We start from the raw sequence: 22,823 nt of genomic DNA on the forward strand, positions 1-22,823 counted from the left end.
GATTGCTTTAGCGACGGTTAACTCTAAAATTCTCTTCTTTTTTTTTTTGAAATATGTTGCGAAATTTTTGTAATAACATGAAGTGAGCAAAAAAAAAAAAAGGAGGATCAAGTGAAAATCAAAAGAAATTTCTTTTATTCTCTCATTTATTGACAGTGGTGACCTTCATATTTCCGTTGAAATATTCTGCTATACGCGGCCCAGCATTACATACTCTATACCACTTCGTTTAATTCCGTTAATCATATAACGATTTTTCATAGCAAGAGGGAAAGGGTTTTTTTGGACAGATTAGTGTACCGTGAAATTTCACCAAATTTTCTTAAAAATTTTCAACTTGTGAGCCGAAACACAAGAACACGAGACAGATAGATAGGCGGACGAGCAGATAAGTTTCAGAATCGATTGGTGGATCTATCTCACAATCCTTCTGGCTGTTGTTGCACATATTCGTTTACTTGTGTCAAAAGGTGCTATAAGGTAATTAAAATCCAAGAAAATTTTCAGTTATACGCTTCAAGTATTTCAGCTAAAGCAAAATTAAATGCTAATGAATAATTCATTTGAAATGACCGAAGCAGTACGCAAATGCATATTACTTTACTGGGAAAAGACCGTAAAACTGCAAAGCTTATGTATGTATGTATAGTAGAAAAGCTGCTTATATTTATATTATATTTAAAATTTAAAGCGCGCTTTGCTGTGAAAAGCCATGCAAAATTAAAACGGAAAGCATTCGTTTTCCGCCTTAATTCGAAGGAAAATGCGCTATGCGTAAAAAATATGGTCAAAGAAATTTTTAATACCGGTAACGAAGTCGAATATTTTTAGTGCCCGTTTTTTTAAAGGTATTGGTTAAATGCAATGTATTTTAAGCTGTCAGTCTAGCTAAACAAATTAATGATCATTGATGAACAACTGACATACATGCATTAGTTATTATAAGATTTTGTCTTATCCATAGCCATAGTTAAGAAAATGTTTTGTAATTTCTGCATGTAATCTATTGCATGAAAGTGATATAAATAAAAGGTCATCCGGAATACGTTTGTTATATATATTTAGCCCCCACCCAAGGATGAGGGAATATTCATTTTGTTAAAATATTTGCAATATCCGGAAGGAAGCTTCGACGACTCTATACATTTGTATAAGGATTAAAAAAAAAAAAAAAAAAAGGGAAAAAACTTAATTTCCATACTCTATAGCATTGAGTGGACCGGACTGATCTATGTTTTTATCTTTGGCGAATAATAGCGGGAAACTGAGAATTGGGAAAGAAACTCAGAAAGCAAAGGTCTTGCCAGCTTATGCTCCATTGCAGACGCTTGCTTGTCAAGCTCATTCCGTTCATTTTTTGTGAACCAAAAGAAGATCGTTTATCACAGATACATACGAACGAACGGACGAAAACACAAACCTGCTTAATATATACTTTATGTGCAGTTGTTTGTTGCTGCCTTTTCACTGTTGCAAACATTTTCACAAAATGAATGATGTCTACCACTATGGCTCGGTGATTACAACAACAAACAGGCAACAAATTTTAACATAATTTAAGCAATAATATAAAGTTTATTGCGAAAATGACTCTTAGTTATTTAAAAGAACAGGTCCACAAGTGAGAGAGAGAGAGAGAGAGAGAGAGAGAGAGAGAGAGTGTGTGCAAAATTGACCTTTTAAAGCGAGCATATTTTTCTCTATTTATTCGATTCAATTTCATTTCGTTTAATTTATAAGCAAACACTCTGACTCATAGTATGGCAATTGAAAATGAAATGAAATGGTCACCTTATTCTTGATGCTTTAAAGCTCAATTAGTTTTTAAAAAACTTTTATGACTCAATATGTTCATCGCGTAACAGAAAGCTTCCTTCCCTTCTTTCTGTTATCAATCCAAAATCCAATATAAAACTTTGCTCTGCACTTCAGTGCTTTCATAAAAAGGAAAGATAGAAGAAAAAAAAAAAAAAAAAAAAAAAAAAACAGAAAAAAAGCAGAAGGACACCCATAAGCCCTTAACTAGACGACGCATCGCTAACGAAATTTGACACTTAATGCAATTTTTTTTTACGTATGATACGATTTTTTATTTATTTATTTTTTTTTTTTTTTCTAATAAAATGCGTTTTTTTTTTTTTTTTGTTTTGTACTCAACTGTGCTTTTTGAATGTTGGCGAGGGTCATTTGCGTCATGTTGCTATTGACGATGTCGAAGTTTTTTATGTATAAAGCACAGAAGCCCGAAGGATATTCTGTCGGCTTCGTTCATGTATATATATATAGTGACAGTTAATAGAGAATTGTTGTTGTGTTGTGTTGTGAATAATATTTTGCTTGTAAACTAAATGTATATGTGCGTGCATATGTGCTTCTCCTTTATTTACCTGTCTAAATATGTAGAACTAGTACGCGTGTATTTGTCTAACAAACTTAAGTGTATTTAATTGCTGTTGTCAACACACTATATATATGTGAATATATATATATATATATATGTATATGCATATGAAAAGATACGATTTTAATAGGTAGGTGCAAGAGATAAATTTGTTTACATGTGTGTCTGTCTCTTTGCCTACTTTTGATATGAAATTTGTAGGTAGACTAGCAGTTAATGTAGCTTAACACGATGTGTTTTTGTAGATAGATTTATTCATTTCAGTTATTTGCTGCTTGCTTGCTTGCTTGCTTCATTGGTGGTGGCATCATCATCATCATCATCATCGTCATCGTCATCGTCGTCATCATCTGCCTGTGTGTTGCTTGATTACATTCACTACCAAACGCACACCATCGACTTGTTTTGTCAGTTGCTAATCAATTTTCAAGAATAACACCCGTGTGTTTTCGACGCTCATACGCTCCAGAAGTGCGATTGCATTCATTTATTTATAGAATTTAATTGAAACGTGCGTACGTGTTTTTTTTCTATATGCGTACGTACGTCGGTGCATGTATATGTGTATGTGCGTATATGTGCGTACGTGTGCGTATATATATATATATATATATGTGTGTGTGTGCGCGCGCGAAGAATTATTAATAATTATTTCGACACCGCATGAACAACAAAATTCAAATTTAATAACGCACTTGTTCTTCTGTTTACAGCCCAGCCCGCTAGTATTAATAAAATTGTTTTATTTTATTTTTTTAATATTTCTTTTATATCTTTTTCACATCAATACACGACTCTCTTACCGCATATGTACTTATTATGAATCAATTTTATTTTACTTTACTTTTCAGTGATCACTTTAAACGACTGTTTATGGGCTGTGTGCGGTCATAAGACTATAAAAAATATTTATTATCTCAAACGAACTTTTTTATTATTGTTATTATTACGATTATTGTTATTGTTGATGCAATGAAAGTGTAGGTAGCCGCTAAAGGCGGTTTTCATTTAAGTGCTTTGTTTTCTGTACACACACACACGCACACATATGCATTTTTTGTTTTTTTTTTTTTGTTTTTGACTTGAAAAAAAAAAAAACTCTATCATATGCTTATTATTTGTTCAATAGATCGCTATATCGAGAAGACCCACAAAAAAGTTCAAGTATTCAAGAATCGATAGATTCTGCGGAATGTTCAAGATCGATGAAAACGTTCGTACCCGTTAGTATTCAATTTATTTGTTTCGATTTTGGCCTCGCAGTAAATTTCCTATCTTTCCATTGTCTGCCACGCTCTGACTGTGAAGGTATATTAATTTTGCCCATGTTAAAGTCTATGCATAATTGACGCAAGGCACTTTGCCAATAGATGCGACGGGACCGGCATTAATGTAAAGATAAAATTTTGCCAATGGTTTTTTTTATTTATTTAAATCCGGTTCACAATATACGCTAGGAAATGTTAAGAAATTTGAAAATATTCTTCTTCTTCTTGTTCTTCTTCCTCTTATTAGAGTTTTGCCCGTTGCTTTCTCATAATTTTTAGTTAAATCTTTTGCGGTTAATTTTTCAAAAGTCCAACATGTCGTAAATTGCATTAATCGCAGTCACAAATTTTAAATCGCTTACATCGGTTTTTGCATTTTGCGTAGCTACTTGAGCTTACACCGAATAAAGAGCTCTTACTACTTGGCGGCAGTTTCCCCTACAATGAGATACAGATGAACAGTTCTTGCAGATGCGGTTCCGATTACTCGAAAACGCGTATATTTTGAAAATTGAGAAAAGCGATATTTTAATTATGCATGTATGCATGTATGTATGTATGTATGTATGTATGTGAATAAATACAGTCCCTATTGTCTACGCATTGGTAAAAAGAAAAGATATCCCGGAGAGTTTCGTGAAGGCTATGGCGTGATCACTTTAAGTAGCGAGGTATGTTACGTAGGCTGTGCAGATAGATAGGAGGATCGTAGCAGGAGGAGAAGGAGAATTGATCTCGAGCATGAGCTACATATATACAAGGCAGGATTTACAGTCGTCAAGTAGAGCGACATTTTTTTGGCATTTTTTTTCTCTTCAATTTTAATATTAGTTCCCGACATGTTATTCGACCATGGTTCGATCGGCTATAAAATTCGCTATCGAAAATCCTACAAATCACAAAGTATTCTTATGTCACTAACAACCGCTTCAAAGAACCAGAAAATTTTGACGCGACTCTTAAGCGAGGAATAAGCAAAACACTTTTTGACGGGAAGTGTGCATAGAAGTTAGTATTCGTTACAGAAGTAGACTTGTGTCTGCGGCCAGATTTACTACGCTCTTTAAATCTTTGTTTTTTTTTTTTTTTAACTCAAAGCAGCGTTCTATGCAAACACCACTTATACTAAGAGTGTATATTAAGTTTGTGCGGATGTGCGCAACATTCACAAGGACTTGACACCGATCGGTTTAGAATCACTTTTCTAGCTTATATGTCCGTCTGCCTGCCTTTTTGCCCTTTGTTTAATCTACAAGCTCTAATTTTTGTTATATAGAATGCCATTGAAAATGATTCGGATCGGATCGGATCGCTTTCTCTTATTTTGAAAATTTCTTCTATGTATAGCTGTATTAAGGGAAGTTGGTGTAGGACAATTTAGGCTATTTATTGGTGGACTCTGGCCGTCTAAAATAATTTCACTTGTTTCCTTTTTTGTTGGCCTTTTGTAATTTTTAACCGCTGCTTCATCCCAAATTTCGCAGCAAATTCTGCCTCGCAGAGACCTCCTGTCTTTACTTGAGTACGTAAGGATATGGATATGTAAAAACAAAAATTATATATATATTAAAAAATAATTCATATGCAGTTATTTTACGCAAATTTCGTGTACATCCGCACGGGCATGGAATGTTTCGAAACTTTAATCAATAATTATTTGGCATGTTTGCCTTAGCATATCCCTTGGCGAAGGATTAAAGATGACAATCACCGAATTTGGCATTGTTTGTTCGAGATTATTGGTGTCCAGTACTTTTGTCCGCTACGTGATATCGTTAACACAATAACCCCATTTCAGAGCTATTTGAAAGCTTAGACCTTTAAGCGTCCTTGCCGGATCGTTGAAAAAGCCCCAGTCTGTTTACTCGAAACACAGTTTATTATTAAGCTCACTTCAAGGCAAATGTGGTTTTCCTGTTTTCTTTGCTTGTTTATTGCGGCGCGAAAATGTCAAAGGTTACTTATGTAAGATCTAAAAATAGTTTCCAAAAATTTCGAAATTCATTCATTCGTATAAATTTCTTGATGGTGTTAGAGATATGATAATATATTGCAATGCCGTCATAAATTAATTCTTAAATTTTCCCCAAATAAATCTATTGTCGAATTTACGTCACAACGCACATCGCGAAGTTTAATATGTGACTGCAGTTACACGCACTAAGAGTGAGGGGGAAAAAAATGAATAAATAAATAAATAAATAAATAAAATTCATTTGCATAAAATAAATCAATTCATTTACGTAGAATCGGTATTAGTGTTAGTGCAGCCTTTTTTAAGCTTTCCTTTCGAATCGGAACTAACTGAGCATTTCCTCACTTCATCGTGAATATGTCTTATGGAGTTCTATTAACCTGTCAGTTTCCCTTAACGCATCCACCGGGCAACAACCGGGCTTTTTCCACACCACCTCATACCATACTTCTGTTTGAGTGCATTTGAAGCTTGCGCGGGCATATATAACGCTTGGAAGAATTCAAGATTTCATCAAGATTCACTATTTCGTCTGACGTTTGTCCATTTATATGTTGTTCATCGTGGACGTTGCAATCTTCTTTAAAATATTTTGAAGAACTCTTGGTACACTGATGTGTGATAGTGAACGCCATGGAAAGTTGGATTGGATTGGGCGATTTTTACGACCATTCTCCATATAAAGCGCTACTTTAAAGAGAATCTTGTATAAAAATAATGTGTTGACAAAAATCCCAGACTAACAGAGTTCGGGTCTAATAAATTGAACCAAAAAATTAGGATCGGATGGGCCAAGTTTTTGAACGCACATGCTTGCTTTTTTACAAAAAAAAGGCATATATGGTCTCACCGCCTACAAATCCTTCACATTGAAAGTACGTACGTCAATCTACGATTTTTCAGCGGTTTTTTCGTCAGGAAAACATTAAAAATAGCAAACTCTTTTTGAACACGGTTTTGTGTGTACAAATAGACGTTACATGGGAAGCGTTCACGACACTTCTTCGGCCTTTTTTTCTCCTCGAAAAATAACTCTGTATTTATCAATATATATTTTGTCGACTTCAAAGTAATCTCCCTTAGTTATAATACAATTGTGTCGGTGCTTTATCCAATCCCCAAAGCGCTGCCGATACACGTTTTATCTATATGGCATTGGACTTTTCCAGCGACGCTGCCTTTATCTCTTTGCTCGTGGCAAAACTCCGTACATTCAGTCTTGATATGACCCTTTCGCGTACACTTGGATCGTTGTGGACGTCGTTCACCCAAGCGTTGGTCAAAATTTAGCAATTCCGGAGTAAACTTTCCTGCCATACCCAAAAGCTTAGAAGAAATTTGCATGGCATGAGACAACCAATATCGTCATCGTCTTCTCTAATGATGATTCGACGATTCTATCTAAACATTTTTCCTCACTGCTTCAACATTTTCATCGGTTGTTTGACGTGCTGCGGCGTCCGGTGTGCGGACCTCGTTAATAACATTTTCCCAGTCTTCTGCGAAGACCATGTACCACATATAAACTTTTTTTGCTCAAAGTAGACTCGCCCGAGATGCCACACTCAACATATTAAGTGACCAAGCATCACGTCTAATCTCTATATTAAAAACATGTTTTCAAAATCGGGAAGTCACCTTTTTTTGAACCCATCTCGCATATTAGCTTTAAAGCGAGCAAAGGATGAAATGGTTGTAGAAATTGCGAACGGCATATTGAATAGGAAGTACATGGATACACCAGTCACATAGGCGAGGCAGCTATGCTCAAGCCCTTCTGGGCGTTGCATGCATTCTTTTCCCAAACTAGGATAAGGGCAAATGTTTTCCGTTTGGATTACGAACGAAATTGTTTTAAGACGAACTCAGATACATATTCATATGAGAATTGCGTAGATACCTAACCTACACTTAGAATAATATTTGCAGTGTTTAATCCCAATGTTGTCAAGCTTGGAAAGCGTCAAATCAAAAAACCGCATATACGCTACACCACTTGTGGTACAGAATATATTAACTTATTGCGTAAAAGCATAGAAGAGCTTAAGGTAGACCTACCATTTATTATTATAGCGATCGATCCAGAATCATAATCTGAATTGATCTAAGCCTGTCTGTCCGTCTGTAGTCTGTCTATGTAAACTTGTGTTCAAGCTATAGGTCGAAATTCCTGAGATATTTTGATGAAATTTGGTAAAGTGATTTGTTTTAGCCCAAGGACGCTAGTAAAAATAGTTCGGTACGGTCCACTCTTTCGACGACCACTCACCATATAACGTCCTATTCAGAAAAGTCGTGATATGGAAGAATATTTCAAAATTTCTCGGCAAAAGGTGGCTAAGTAGTAGTATTTCAGTATTATAATCGGCTGGAACAATTTTTGAACCCCCTCTCATATAACCTGAAAACTGAAGGTCATACTATAGAAAGGTACAATATTCAATGCTCCAGGATGAGAACCAAATCATAACATTAGTTGAAGTTCGAAGATTAACTGTGTCAAAGTTCGAATCATTTCGATCCATTTTTTTGTATCCCACCCTAATAAGGTTTTTCACGAAAATTGGCACTTTGTAGAGCAGAAAAGTTAAAGTTTCAATATTTATCGTAACTTTATACAAAAATGAATTCTACAAAATGTAGACCGTCTACGCCTATTTTTGGTTCCTGCCCCAGGTAAGAACTAAAGATCTATTAGATTAGGTTGCATCATGAAAAATATCCCTTCATAGTGAAAAAAGATATAAAATAAAAATTTTTGTGTTAGGCGATGTGATGTAGGGTATTTAATGATCGGCCTTGTCCGACTACTATTATTATATATTGTTACTTGTTTTAACTTGTTAACTTGTTGTTAAAAATAAATGAATAAATGTAGTGTTTGTGCGCGGCTGAGGAGCGTGATTTATCATTTAGAATAGTAATGAGATTTTTTGTTTTGTTTTTTTTTATTTTTTTTTTATATTTTATGTGATAATGCAATCGGTTCGGCTCGGTTAGATGGTGGTTTCTATTCGAATTTGTTTAAATCGAGAAAATTATTAAAAATATTTAAAAATACTTGATTGTGCGGAACAATTTAAAGCAAAAAAACAATAAATAAATAAATAAATAAAAAAAAAAACAAACCGTTTTTTAATATAACATAATAAAATTATGTCAATTAATACTTTAACACTGAACTTGGTAAGTTTTTCTTTCATTTATTTATTTATTTATTTTTTTTTTTTATTTTATATATAAAGCAAATTCAATCACATACGCAAATTGTTGTTGAAACAATTTAATTACAGGCTTTGATAATATGATGTTTGCTTAGGCGCAAGCATGCACGTTTGCAAAAATATTGTTATGTCGTCAATAAAAGTTAATATTCATTACTAGTATGTTAAACAACAAAAAATTATTAAAACGACAACATTGTAACGGGAAAAGTGTTAAAAGTGCATTGAAGCAATGATGCATTATTTTGTTTATTATAACAAGATTAACATAATTGATTCGTTTTTATTGAATTTTCGAAAAAATTGTTTCACGTTGTGCTTTATTAAAGTTCAAACAGATGGATGTCATATATGAAACTAGATTTTGTCTGCTTTTTAATTGAATTAAACGGGGAACCGTGAAGGCAGCGTGCAGCGCATGCTATCAAAGCAATGCAATGAAAGTTAGCTTGGAGTTAAAAGGCAGGCAGAGCTATATGAAAACATTGTAAAGTGATTTGCCTGATTTCGGGCAAAAAGCTTTAAACTTGGGGAGAGTAGCTGCTATACCGCCTATCCCTCCAGACACGTCCGTCTCGCATCCCATTACAACTTATTCAGATTTAGTCAGATTTAGCAGGTCAGCTGCTCGCATAATTTGAAGATGTGCGAGAATGGATCGATGAGCTGCTACGCCTCCAAATCGGCAAGTTTCAATCGCGATTTCGTCACCCATAAGTTACACGATAAATGGCAAAAGGCCATAGCTAGCATTATTACGATTTTTATTACAAAGTAATGAATAATAAGCCATGAATTGCATTAATGCATCCAGGCATCCAATCGACTGATATCATTATAATGCATGGTCCGTACGTCCGTCCGTTCATCAATCTGCATTTTGTTATCCTTAAATTCGACAAAATTTAAACAAAATTGTTAGTAAATGTTATAAAAGCCTGTATCTTGTCCTTAAAATCTTTACAAAAGTAACGGTACAGTTACGGTTTATATTTTTCAAAAGATCATGTTACCACTTTTATTTATCATCAAAGCCCACTAAATCGCTCAAAGTCAAGAAATCATTCAAGACATTTTTTTATTGGTTGTTTTTTTTTTATATATATTTCATCTATCACCGTTTGATGCCCGCGTACTATAGACTTTTTCTTTCACTTCCGTAGTAAATAATCAAAGTAAGCCGTAGGGATGCTAGAAAGTATTATATTATATATGCGCTCTTGTTTAGCGTAAAATTCTTATAACTATGTGCTTTGTGTATTATATTGATAAGGCTTTTGAAGAGTTCCTCAAATCTGCCGTTAGAACATAATTGTTTTTTCATTTAACTACCAAATGAATTCTTGTTCTATCATCTCTCATGTTTTCTGGACCCAAATTTAAGGAGCTGGCCGGTCACATCTGCTTATGTTAGAATCAGTTAACAAGAAAAGTGCCGAATACGTCATGTTCATCTCTTTACATGTTGATGCCATAGATGCCGGTTTCTACTAAAAGCAACCATTTCGATGCTCTACATTTCTCAACTTGATGCAGTCGTAAAAATAAAGATAGGAACCTGAAATCTTACATAGGCATTCCTTGATCGATTAAGAAGGTGAGATTAAAAGGGGTGTGCTCGGTTTTTGTACTCGTCCGTGCAATATGAAGGAAACTGGAATAATCTTGAAAAAACATCGACATCCTTTTCGTATTCTTGCCTAGAACTATCGATCCCATGAAGACATTACTTAGAGATTATGACCTAAATGCTCGTCAGGATCACTTTCATTGTCCCGATCAGTGTATTACTACGGCATCAACTGGCGATAAAGTTTGAGGTTTAACGCACAATAGCATGCAATAGCAAATAAATTTGAATTAAAATTTTGACCTTAATTATGGGCGTATTAGTAAACCAGTTAGATCGATTTGCTGAATATTTCGTTAGTTGATTTTTGGAAATATCTTTCCAGGATCGAAGATTATAGACGAAAGGCAGATCGGCCAAATTTCCGATTTCTACCTTCATAGGAGGGCGATCAAAATGATGATTTCTTTTATTAGAAAAGTCATTTTATATGCGATACGTTATAAAATTTATGCCAGCGATTTGGAACAAGTTAATCAAAGTCTACTAACAAAATAACCAAGAATTTAATGTAAGCTCAAAAAATGCTTCGGGTTATAATTTAGGAGTGAGTGATGTGCCATATAATAGGTAGGTATATGCATTATAATTAACGCTAAGAGAAGGGCAAAATTATGTATTTATGTAAAAAGGTGAAAAGCCTTTTCGACGTTTAGTCACTCAATTTAGTGAAGAGTTAGTTAGGTCATTATTATATATAAAGTTAATAAACATATCTACTCGCAGCAACTGCTTAATACAAAAGCCCTAAATCTATTTGAAGGTTACAAGCATTTACATAAAATTAATATACGCTTATAAATAGTAGTGGGTATGTTTTGTTGTCGGGCATGTGGTAGATAGCAAAAATAGCAAAAACGTGTTAAAGTGGTCGCTTCCATATTTGAAAGTTAATTTATCATAGACACAGACACACGCACACACACACAAACACAAACACAAACACAAACACAAACACACACACACACATCCACACACATATATACATATACATATACATATAAACCTGTGAATATTTTAGTTTTTATTTATAAATACGTGACATTCTCTTTTTGAACAATTCGTGAGAGTTTGTCAAAATATTTCAAAAATTTTACATATATAAAAAAAATTGTTGATTCAGTTACGAATTCAGCTCATTTAACATAAATAAAAAATTACAAACTTCCAGACACACGATCGTTACTAAAGGATCCCAAAAAACATATGTAAATGATACGATGTATACTACTATTACACTATTTCCACTTGCGCTGCACTCAACAAAAAAAAAAAAAAAAAAAAAAAAAAAAAAAAAATTATATGACACTCCTTCCCACCCCGGAACTTTAGTCACAATTTTATTAAAAGAGCACATACACAATTATTTACATTAACATTTTTAAAAAAGCCCAAATATGTTACATTATAATGATCAAGGAGGCAGATAATCCAAATTTCTGATAAATTAATCTTCATAAAGTTGTTCCCATACTTTACTTCCGGTTTTAATGATGGGTCATATTAAAAAGTCTCCATGGTTTTGAGCTCCTTTTTTATACTCTGCCCTTTGGCAGAGTATGGTCGTATGGTTGATATGTAACGCCAGCGCTTTTTTCTGACCACTTGCGTGCCGATCTTTCGGATTCACCGGTTGTAAAATTTCCGAAACGGAAGCGAACAAACCACTCCTGGGCCTTGTGGTCACTCACAGCATTCTCATCGTACACTTCACAGGTTTTTTTCCTTTCTTGCAGTGAAAAAACAGTCACAGAACGTAAGAAATGTATGCTGAAATGTCATCTTTTGAGCACATGCTCGCTTAGTTGAGTGCCGGCCGATATATAAGCATTGACACTACTGTCCCGCGGAAAAAACAGCGCAGAATTTTCAATATTACCGATATATTCCTTCTTTGATCCAATTGTCGAACAATATTTAACAACCATCAGCTTTATGCTCTTCTCAAATATAAGATAAATGGCGGCAAGGATTCGTGCGTAAATTGAAAAAGGAAAGCAAAACAGTTACCTACAAATTCGATTAAATTTCGATTGAATTGTAACGAGAAAAAGCGATCGAAAATTATTGAGTGAAACGATCTTTACTCTACCTTGCAGTCAGATATCAAACAGCAGCAGCAAGCATTCATATGTTCATATCTTCACATGGCTTCTATATGATACTCGCTTGTGTTCATTATTTTGATGTATGGTTAGATATTTAGTTTGAAAAACTTCATGCTCTTCCCTTGTCTCAGTTCAGTTACTCAATTTATTATAATAATATTTTTCAACAAAGAAGTCACACGGCATCAGATTGCTGTTTGCATTAATATGCTGTTTGATTATTTCCCAAAATTGGCAGTGGAAAGTTTCTTCACCAATGAAAGGCTCATGTCTCGTTAATTTTTCGAATATTATTATCCCACCCCCAGAGAAAGGCTAAATATTGGTCTGTTTGGCCGCTATAGGTAATAGAAACAAGTGCACAAATTGAAAGTGGAGGTGGAAGTTGTCATCTTATAAGACCATACTTGAACACGTTCAATTGACCGATCATGTTAAGTATACATTGGTCCTTGCATGCTATAAGTTTTTGTTATTTACATGCTGTCAAAGGGTAAAGGGAAGCGAGTCCTTTATGGCATTATATGCTTTAGATATTCCAGTTAATTGAAATGGAAAAAAATGCAGCTCTCAAGTCACGGAACGACACGATTGAAAAGGGGCATCTGCAAGCTACCCGATGAGGGGCAAAGGAACATATATAACGATGTGGCATATTTCTGGTGTTAACCTTTGTAAAAACTAGGTTTCAAATAAAGCTGAATTTTGTCAAAAACTTGCACGTTCAACCTAACAATATCTATGTACCAAGAGCTAGTTCAAAATTTTAAAGTGATTTGATGTTAGCTCGTTCGCGTCTATCTATTATGCTAATGTCTTTGCTTGCAAATATTGCGATAGAAGGCTTTCATATCCGCAACAATGTCTACGATAGTGATCTGTTCTGTGCCTAAACTCTTTTTTTTTTTTTTTTCTTTTTTTTTTTTAACCAACAGTTAACGATTGAATTTAGAACAAATGCAAACTTCTAAAGCCTAAAATTTCCAGCCTTCTAACTTTAATAATATCCGAATAACAAGCAAAAATCCAAAAATTGTTGTTGAAAAAAAAAAAAAAAAAAGGATTTACGTTCAGTTTAGGCTCGACCGCGCGCTTCTGCTCCAAACGATTTGGCCCATTGTCAATACGAATCAATCTGCGTGCGGAAACTTCCAATGCTTCCATGCAATTTGAAGTTAATGCGACCAGGAGAGAGACAACAACACAGACTGACAGACGGACAGATATGGCTAAATCAACTCAGAATATCCCGCTAATCAAGAATATATATATATATATATATATATATATATATATATACTTTGTCACCGTGTCTGTGAAGCTTCCTTTTGGTTATTACATAAATTATGGACAAAAACAAAATGAGTATACCCCCGTTCCCCGTACAATGATGGGTATAAAGACGAGTCGATACTATCACTCAGAGAAAATCCTTTTCCATGGTATTTGCTTTTATTACTTAATTAAATGTCCGCATAGTTTAACGCTATTCATATAAATGTTCAGGCATCCGTATAGCGCGATATTATCGTACTTCAATTGTTACGTTTAATGTCATTATTGTCATTTTTTATATACATTTTCTTATATCATTTTTATTATATATCTTAAAGTCATTTACGCTTGCAATAAGTAAATATTTTTTTCTCACAATTTTTTTAAGCATTTTTTTAAATATTTTTATTAAAAAATAGTAGCAGCATATTTACAAATATGATATGTCGATCAATAAATTCCAGGATTGAGTAAGAAAAATATTGAAAAATTTGTTTGTTGTTGTTTGAATAGCTTCGCCTTAATTCATCCACATAGTGTCTAATAATTTCTAAGGTCTATCTGGAGTCGCATCCTTTCAAGATTGACAATCGATGGATCTGTGGAATACGGCTGACCGAATTGTAATTCGAACAGCTTCACATTGTTAGATTTCGTCATTACAGCCATCGACTTGTGTTACACAGTTACATTTGTTACACAATGCATTGGCTTGACGTGAGGGCAGTCATCCGTCATCGAAAGATACGGCGTGTATACGTGTTGTCAAAATGTTTGCAATAGGAAATTTTGGAGAACGAAACTTCAGAACGTTGATGTGAACGATCAACATCATCCATCTGGGCATCACTGTCCGTCTGTCTGCTTAATTGCCGGTGGTAAACGCTCTCGTGCCATCTTCAAATTCAGCATGAATACTGGAAATTGTTGTGCGTGGATTGATATTGAAATATGGTTAAAAGATATGTCCACAGTACAGTCAATGCATCCGCTGCCTTGCAGAACAAAAATACGGATATGTTGCTCATTACTCATAAACTGCAGCAATAAATAATTGCGTGTTCTTTTTTAATATAAAGGTGGTGGATATAGAAGATTTGGAATAATATAATTATCTTCCCTCCTCTTCTGCCATATAACTTTTGTTATGCAGCATTCTTCTTCTTTCCGGATAGTCGAGAAATGGTGTGCATTGCGTATTCCAAAATGTTTAAAGATTACAAACGTACTTGCTGGGCGGGCGCTTTGTATTCAATTTTCATCAAATCATTTCCTTTCAGCGGAACGTTTATTCGATTTACAAGTAGAATGCTAGGTCCCTTGTTTCGTCCATTGTCGTACACGGCATGAAAGAATCCTTTTTATTGCGGTTAAACAGTGCTACGACTACCAAGTCCGAGTTCTTTGGCCGTGACTACAGTGACTGCTGACGGGGCAAAGGCATTTACTTTCCTCTATCTCTTGCTCTTTCGTCATTTTGTCACCGTGTTGCAGGAGTGGGTGAAATCCCCTGCATAATTGGTCACATCAAAAAAAAAAAAAAAAAAAAAATTGTTTTCCATCGTTCGTAGAGACACGACACGCACTTGATGAACAGCTGACTCTTGCCATAATATCAGAGCAAACTAGTGAACGCATTATCTTTCGACACTTTTAGTCTTGCCAGGTGTTTTTAACAACTTCACTTTTTCATCTCAGTGTTTTATCCTATAACCACCTCACCTCCTTGTTTTCAACATATCAAAACTAATTAACAGCTATTAAGTTCGTGGCGGCAGTCCATAGGTAGGCGAATAATGTTTTATCAGAATTTGAAAAGCGCCGCTAGAAGATTGCCAGTTTTCAGAAATATTATGTGTCAGTCCCGGAAATTATTGACTAATATGCTACAGCATACGTAGATTGCGTTCAACTTTTTAACAGAGTTGCCAGGTTTTCATTTTCAATTAATTGATGCATAGGCTTTTAAAAAAATTATAAAATCAATTCTTTTATTTCATTGAAACGAACACTTCCACTCGCCCCAATCAAACATTTACCTTCTCACACACAATAATACGTGAGTCGAGATATAATTTTTGCTCTTAACATTAATAACTTTTGAAACTAGAGCCTTAGGTGCTTGGGCCCACATACGAGACGAGTGTGTGTTTACGAAATTTAAATCGGAAAAATTCTAGCAATATTTGTACTGTTTTCGACAATAGTTACAAACAATGTAAAATCGACAGAGATGAGAGTTTATCGAGAAGAACTTTATTCAAAACTTGGCCAAAGTTTTTTTTTGAATAGTTGTTCTTAGCGCTCTGCGTTTTTGCCGATGTGTCCGTTAAGTTTTGTATTTGATTCAACTAAACTCCTTATGCTCCTTATGCGGTACACTTGCTGATGATTTGTAAAATCATTCGAATTTGATCGCTTAGCTCGTAAGTAACTAAATGGCAATTGTACAGGCATAACTCTCACGGCATGCAACCGAAATAAACTAAGACGGGTAGAGCATCTAACCAAAATAGTTGCAGGCTTTAGAATGCATTGACGCTTTAGTCTTTCTCACTTTTTCCCCAGTTTTCATAGAAGGGAAGAATCTTCTTTGGTTTTCTAGCAAACTATGCGAGATTTTCACAAAATGGTTTTTTCTTACCTTCAGTTTGGTATAACAAAAAAAGAAAAAAAAATTTTTTTGTATTTAAACCATAATTAAAAGGTCTTTGCTTAATTGTAGTCACTTTTTCCAGCGAACGGATATTGACGAATTTTGCACTTTAAGGCTACGCGTCGCTGAATTATTTTGTCGATATGCAATAATTGAAATTTCTTTCCAAAAACCGTAAAGAAATGAAAAACATTGATTTCGATTCCAAAAATTATACTTAGAGGACCCATTTCCACGAAGTACACGAAGGGAGACCTGTAAAGTTTTTTTTTTAAATTTTCGTTTCAACTTGAAAAAGTGTGTACCGTCTAATCGGGGAACGCGTGCAGGCTTTAAAAGTCTCGACACAAGTTCGCTTAAACCACGGTATAAAGGGAAATCTGCCCTTGTCATGATTGTTCCTGTGAAAAATCAATTGATTTTTTAGCTGATAATAGAAAATTTTTGTTTATTGCAGTGCCCTGGCAAAGGCCCGAAAGATATGCTGATTTCTCTTTCCTCGATTTTTGAAAGCCTACTTTATTATCTATCTATGAATAGTAAATTATGATCTTTTGCCTATTTACAAATTTGATCTGCTTGACAGGCCATGAACCAATAACCTATATATTCATATATATATATATATATATATATATATATATATATATATCATATGTCAAATGTCAATTTTCTATCGCAGTTGTTGCGATCTTTACATTTTCACAGACGACAGATAAACAATGGGATGGGCGTGCGGCTAATCGTCTGAATTCTGAGCTAATCAAGAATGGTTAGCGGGGCATACATAAGACTCGGTCACAAACAAACGCCTGATTCAAATCTCGTTTACTCTAGTATTGTTGGGTATTTAAGATTCACTTTAAAGCTAACTTGGATTCAGTGCAATTATTTTCCTTTTAATCTAATCTAATGTAAACTAATTACGGAACATTTATTGCTCTTTTCCTTTTTTCTTTCTTGTTTTATCAATAACACATAGAAATCTATTTTGCTGGCAACTCTGAAAGCCTATATACATATATATATATATATATATATATGTACATATATATATGTGTATGAATGAATGTACTGTTAAAGCATCATTTAACGCTTTTCTAGTCACTTGCTAACTTGACAGCAAAAACTACATAAGATTTTGTTGTTATGCACTACCGACGACATTGTACGCAGCTTTGAATGAAATGCAAAAATGCACATTAACGTTAACTGCAATAATTAAAAGAAGTAATGATTGCTTTGTGACGTGTGTCAATGCGTGGTAGCGGGTATATGAATATGTGTGTGCGTGTTTTAAAAAATTAAAATATGGAAACGCGTAACAACAAACAATTAATAAAAATTAATTTTCATGATTTACAAATTATTTGTTTGTGTTTTTTTTTTTTTTTTTGCTTTTTGCAAAAGAAAAAATCGCTAATAAGCGTTTTTGTGCGTTGTACGAATTCGTTATTAATTGAAAAGCACGACAAGACAAACGGGCAAAAGATAGTCGTATTGCCTGTTGCATCTTTTATTTGATTTCATTTTGTGTGTTTTCTTTCTCTAATATTTTTGCACAATTTTTTTTGTCATCTTTTTCGACTTTAAATAAATAATAAAACCAAAAAAAAACAAAAAAAAGAAAGCAAAAAAAATAAAAATAAAATAACGAAAGGCGGTCGTCAGTCGCATCTGTGTTACTCTTGTGTTGTTTGTGTTGCTCTTTTTTTTTTTTTTTTTTTTTTTTTTTATATATCGCAAATATTTAGCACAAAATTTATTTTAATATTTCTGTAGAGCGAGACTATTCGCTTGTCTTCTTTCTCTTCTTACTCATAATTGGAAATAAAATCATAAAAATTTATTTTTACGAAAAAGAATTTCCTTTCGAAAAAGCAAAGAAACCATTGACGTTAATTTTGTCATTGGTTCGCTGATTATTATTTAAGCCTGCAATGGTGGTGGTGGTGCTGTTGCTGCTGCTGCGGTCACTTTGTTGTAAAACAAAAAAAGTTTAGCTGAACAAAAAAAAAAAACTCAAGTTAAATTCCTGTACTTAACACTAAAAATCCACAAAAACCAAATCAAACAACATAAAAGAACCTTAAAAAGCAAAAACAAAAACTTTAATTGGATTATAAGTCAAATATGGTGCCATTGAAAAGGTCTTTCCGCCAAGAATAAAAAAATTAATTTACACAAAAAAAATAAAAGACAAGAAAAGAAAAGATTATTAAAACCGTATGGACAAACAGTGTTTTCTTTTTAAAATACTCGCAGAGTCAAATATTATTGTGCATTTTTTCTAAAAAAAAACTTATTATTAATAATAAGAGGAAAAGCTGTTATTATTGTCATAAAACTATGGCCGAGGTTTGTGAAGATTCATAATCATTGCCGCTGCTTTCGTATACGTTTATATAATTATGAAATTTGCATAATTAAATGCTTAAATGCTAAATGAAAAGTTTTCTTCATTCATTGCATTCGCGTCATTGCCTTCATTCCGAGATTGCCTTTAATTAATCGTTATTGATACCGTGCCTTAATTGATTTAAAGCGCGAATGAATATGAACCAAGAAAATTGATGAAAAGCAAAAAAATGAAGAGAAAAAAAGTCAACCTGTAACCATTTCTCGAACTCTTAGGCAATAGCAATACTACTAAGAGTTTTCTCCCGGTTTTTTTTTTTTTTTTTTTTTTTTAATATATAATCTCGCCCTTTGGATGAATGAATTCGCTTCTCATTCTTCTAACATTAGGTCGAGTCATAAGTAACTTTCGTTTTTTTTTTTTTTTTTTTTATCATTGAATAACAAAATTATATTAATTTATTATGTATTCGTCACCTGACAGTTTATCCTTATCATTCTTTGTAAAATGTGATTAATTTGGACAACAGGCTGACTGACTGACTTGCTCTTTTTCCATTCAAAAAGTTTTGCCTGAAATGGAAAAGGTGGTGGGGTGTTGTGTGGTGGAGCAAGGTCCGAGCAGTAAGATGGATACACCATCCAAGCTCAAGGATTTTTTCTTGAGTCAAGCATTGTCCTCTAAAAAAAAGCAGGACGTTTTTGCGATTGATGGATACCAAACACTTTTCAGGGAATTTCTCTTGCTGGGCATAACATATACCACATAAAACTGTCGGCAGAAGACTAACGGAACCCTCGTCTATATAGTCAACACATAAACTTGTTTGTTATGTTGACGAATACGAACAATAAATTTCAACTACCCCGATCGGAAGTTACTTATGACTCCACCTTATCGCCATAACGGCAAAGTTCAGTTTATTTTTATGCTCACCATCCAAGAACAGAAATACATTGATTTTATCACAACGTTTGCAACACAAATAACATATACAAAGTATATGTATACTTGAATTGATCAAGGTGTATCAATACGTCCATAAAACTACTTTGGGTCGCAGAAGTTAAGATATCCTCGTTAAAGTTGGCAAAAGCCATTGAAAATTCTTGCAGGCAAATAGTTATTGGAAAGTAACCAAGTCCAACGCGGAAGAATGCACCGATCCAATGCAATATAAACTACGAATCTATCAATAAATTCATATTTATAATAATACCAGAATAAAAAAAATGGGAAAATGAGAAAATATTGAAACAAACTTCACGATCATATAGAATGTCAATCAAACCTACTTTGAATAATATTTGATCTAAACTTGGACTTTTTTTCTATTCTCCTCTGTGAAGAATTATTTAGCGAGAAGTTTTTAGAGCATTTAGTTGGGTATTAAAGTGCATTCTTAATAATAGCGGCATGTTAAGGTGAAAAACAAAACAAAATCGCATGAGAGAGAAAAATCTGTAGGGCTGCGGAATTTTTTTTTATCGATAGCCATTGGCGACAAAAAGACATGAAAATCGATATAGCGGTATTTTGCGAACCACTTCCAGTATTACTCTTCGCACATAATTTTTTCCATTTTTTTTTTTTTTCACACCCTACATCACCTGTAGTTCAGGGCCTATTAACTTTGTGTGGAGAATTGTGACTTACAGAAGGACTTAGAATAAACCCACCTTTTATTGTAGCGATTGATCTAAGCGTATGTGTCCATCTGGTCTCTGTCCATGCATTTTTGTGTTCAATCTACAGGTCGCGATGACGCGTTTTGGTCAAAGGATGAGCTCTATGAAAAATTAAGTTAATATTTTATAATGAAAATTTGTCCTTAGTTGACTTAGACTATAAGAATTTTGAATCACATAGATCTATTATTTAGGTCGAAGCATTTCTATGACGACAAAGTCTAATCGCACATAAACTGAAAAAGAATATCACTTGGACTTGGTTTGCTGTCCTTTTGAGTATCGTTCAATATGAGGACTTTCCAGAAAATAACGCATTCGGTGTATTATTTAGAAAAGGAGCAAATGAATGTATTAGATAAAGCGGTGTAGGCTATCTAATTGTTGATCTGACCCGACTATAGCGTTATTACTTAGCTTCTTCTTAGTCAGATCCAGATTGCAGACTACGTAGAAGACTCCTGGTATACCAGCGCGGTCCGATGGTTAACGCAAAAAAATGCTTTTACAAATTTGAATCATTATTTAGCATAAACCTATTGGATCGTATTTTAAAGCAGAGTGTATATGTCTCGTACAATCCCCATACTTTTTTTGCCAAAGTTTTATATATGTATTTACTAAAGTTAATGCAACTTCCCGGCGCAATTCATTCAAATATAAATTTATTACTTATTTGTTAAGAGTACGCCTGATCTAAGTGTATCGGTGTTATTGAAAACTCTATCGCACTTGAGATTTCAACTCACAACACTTAAGTTGCTAGTTAGTCGAGACCCTTGGCCTATTCGGCCATTCAGGCGCATAATTATAATATAATAACTTTTTAACATTTATTGATCGAATATTTTTCACACTTTATAGCTGATGGAGTCGAGTCTCTTTTTTTAATCGAAATTTGCCTTCTTTATATCTTCTGTACAACAACTAATAAATCTTAATTTATATATTATTGCGCGCTGAATATGCGAGAATATATGATTTACATTTTCGCTCAATTCACTGATAATGATAACCAACCTGTATATGATTAAAATCGAATGATAACTTTAGAGGAATCGCTTTAAACGTATTGCAAATTTACGATAGTAGTCCAAGGTCAAGGTGACCTCCTAATTGTAAACTTCAAAAAAATTCTTTACGATTTTTAACTATACGAACACATTATCAAATACCTATATTGGTACTGGGGGGATAAATTAAATGTGGACGAAAAGACTTGGAATATTTTTGAATCGATAGAACCTTGTTTGTCCGTCTGTTTGTTGTCTATCTTCTTTTATTTTTTGGTGAATCTGTAGGCGACAATTTTTGGAGGTGATGTGATGGAACTTCATATACCGTCCTGTTTTGACCCAAAAACGAATGCTATTGAAAATGGCTCGCTGATGACTTCGATCACTAGAAGAACACAGCTGCGCCCATTCCATATTATAGAGCATGAAAATTTTCTTCTTTTACTTCTGTTGGCCTTTGTTAAGATAACGGTGATGGCTATAAAATATTCTTTTTTTCTTACAGGTCTTTATATTATTATTTTCCAATCTAGTATCTAGAATCTAGTAAGCAAGCGGACATTGTAATTTAAACCAAATTGTCCAGTGCAGTGCGCCACCATTAGCCGGTATATATATTATCCGCCTGAGTAGCCGAAGGGGAGGAATCTCGACTAGCAAGTCAATGGTCGTGGGTTCGAATCTCAAGTGCGGTAGAGTTTTTAATAAAAAGCCGATAGCCTTAGATGCTAGTGCTTTTAAGAGTTTAGTCTTAGAATTTATTTCTCTGGCGAAATTAATAATAATAGTAATAATAATAATAGCCGGTATATTAATAACTATTGTAATAAGCAAAGTGATGTAGGGTATTTAACGGTTGGCCGTGGTCCAACACAATTGTTGTTGTAATGATTGTTCTTCTTCTTAGGCAGTAAGCAAACGCATACTAATTAATGCGTTTCTATGTTCATTGCAATTAACAAAGTCTTGAAAATTTGAGATGAAAGCAAGAAATGCTTCCTTTGTCTCCTGTCATGCGATCAATTCGTTCATGCGTCATATGGAAACTATATTAAATAAATAAATTTTGAAATTATTTAAATGCAGAAAATGTGTCAGATGAAATTGCACCGTGTTATAAGAAAGTCATTACCGCTTTTTAAGAAATTCGTAACTAATATAATACAAATCAAACGAGTTCGTATCGCGTCATATAAAAGCGACAAAGAAAGCTATTTTCTTCA

At 33.9% G+C, this 22,823-nt stretch overlaps 1 protein-coding gene across 3 annotated transcripts in view; it reads left to right on the forward strand.

Moving 5' to 3' along the window:
• Positions 1–22,823, forward strand: part of LOC119632718 (cAMP-dependent protein kinase type I regulatory subunit) — a 36,970-nt gene that overhangs the window by 8,504 nt on the left and 5,643 nt on the right. Inside the window, exon 1 of one of the 3 annotated variants that reach the window (XM_038025788.1) lies at positions 8,739–8,830. The exons of 1 other annotated variant lie outside the window; for it this stretch is intronic. In XM_038025788.1, coding sequence (XP_037881716.1) covers positions 8,801–8,830 — 30 coding nt within the window. In that variant the 5' untranslated portion in view covers positions 8,739–8,800. Of the gene's footprint in view, positions 1–8,738; positions 8,831–18,142; positions 18,896–22,823 lie in introns of those variants that run through there. One more of the 3 variants, XM_038025789.1, reaches the window with a different exon arrangement.

This window comes from Glossina fuscipes, unplaced genomic scaffold (assembly GCF_014805625.2).
Source record: "Glossina fuscipes isolate IAEA_lab_2018 unplaced genomic scaffold, Yale_Gfus_2 1, whole genome shotgun sequence".
NCBI classification, from domain to species: domain Eukaryota; kingdom Metazoa; phylum Arthropoda; class Insecta; order Diptera; family Glossinidae; genus Glossina; species Glossina fuscipes.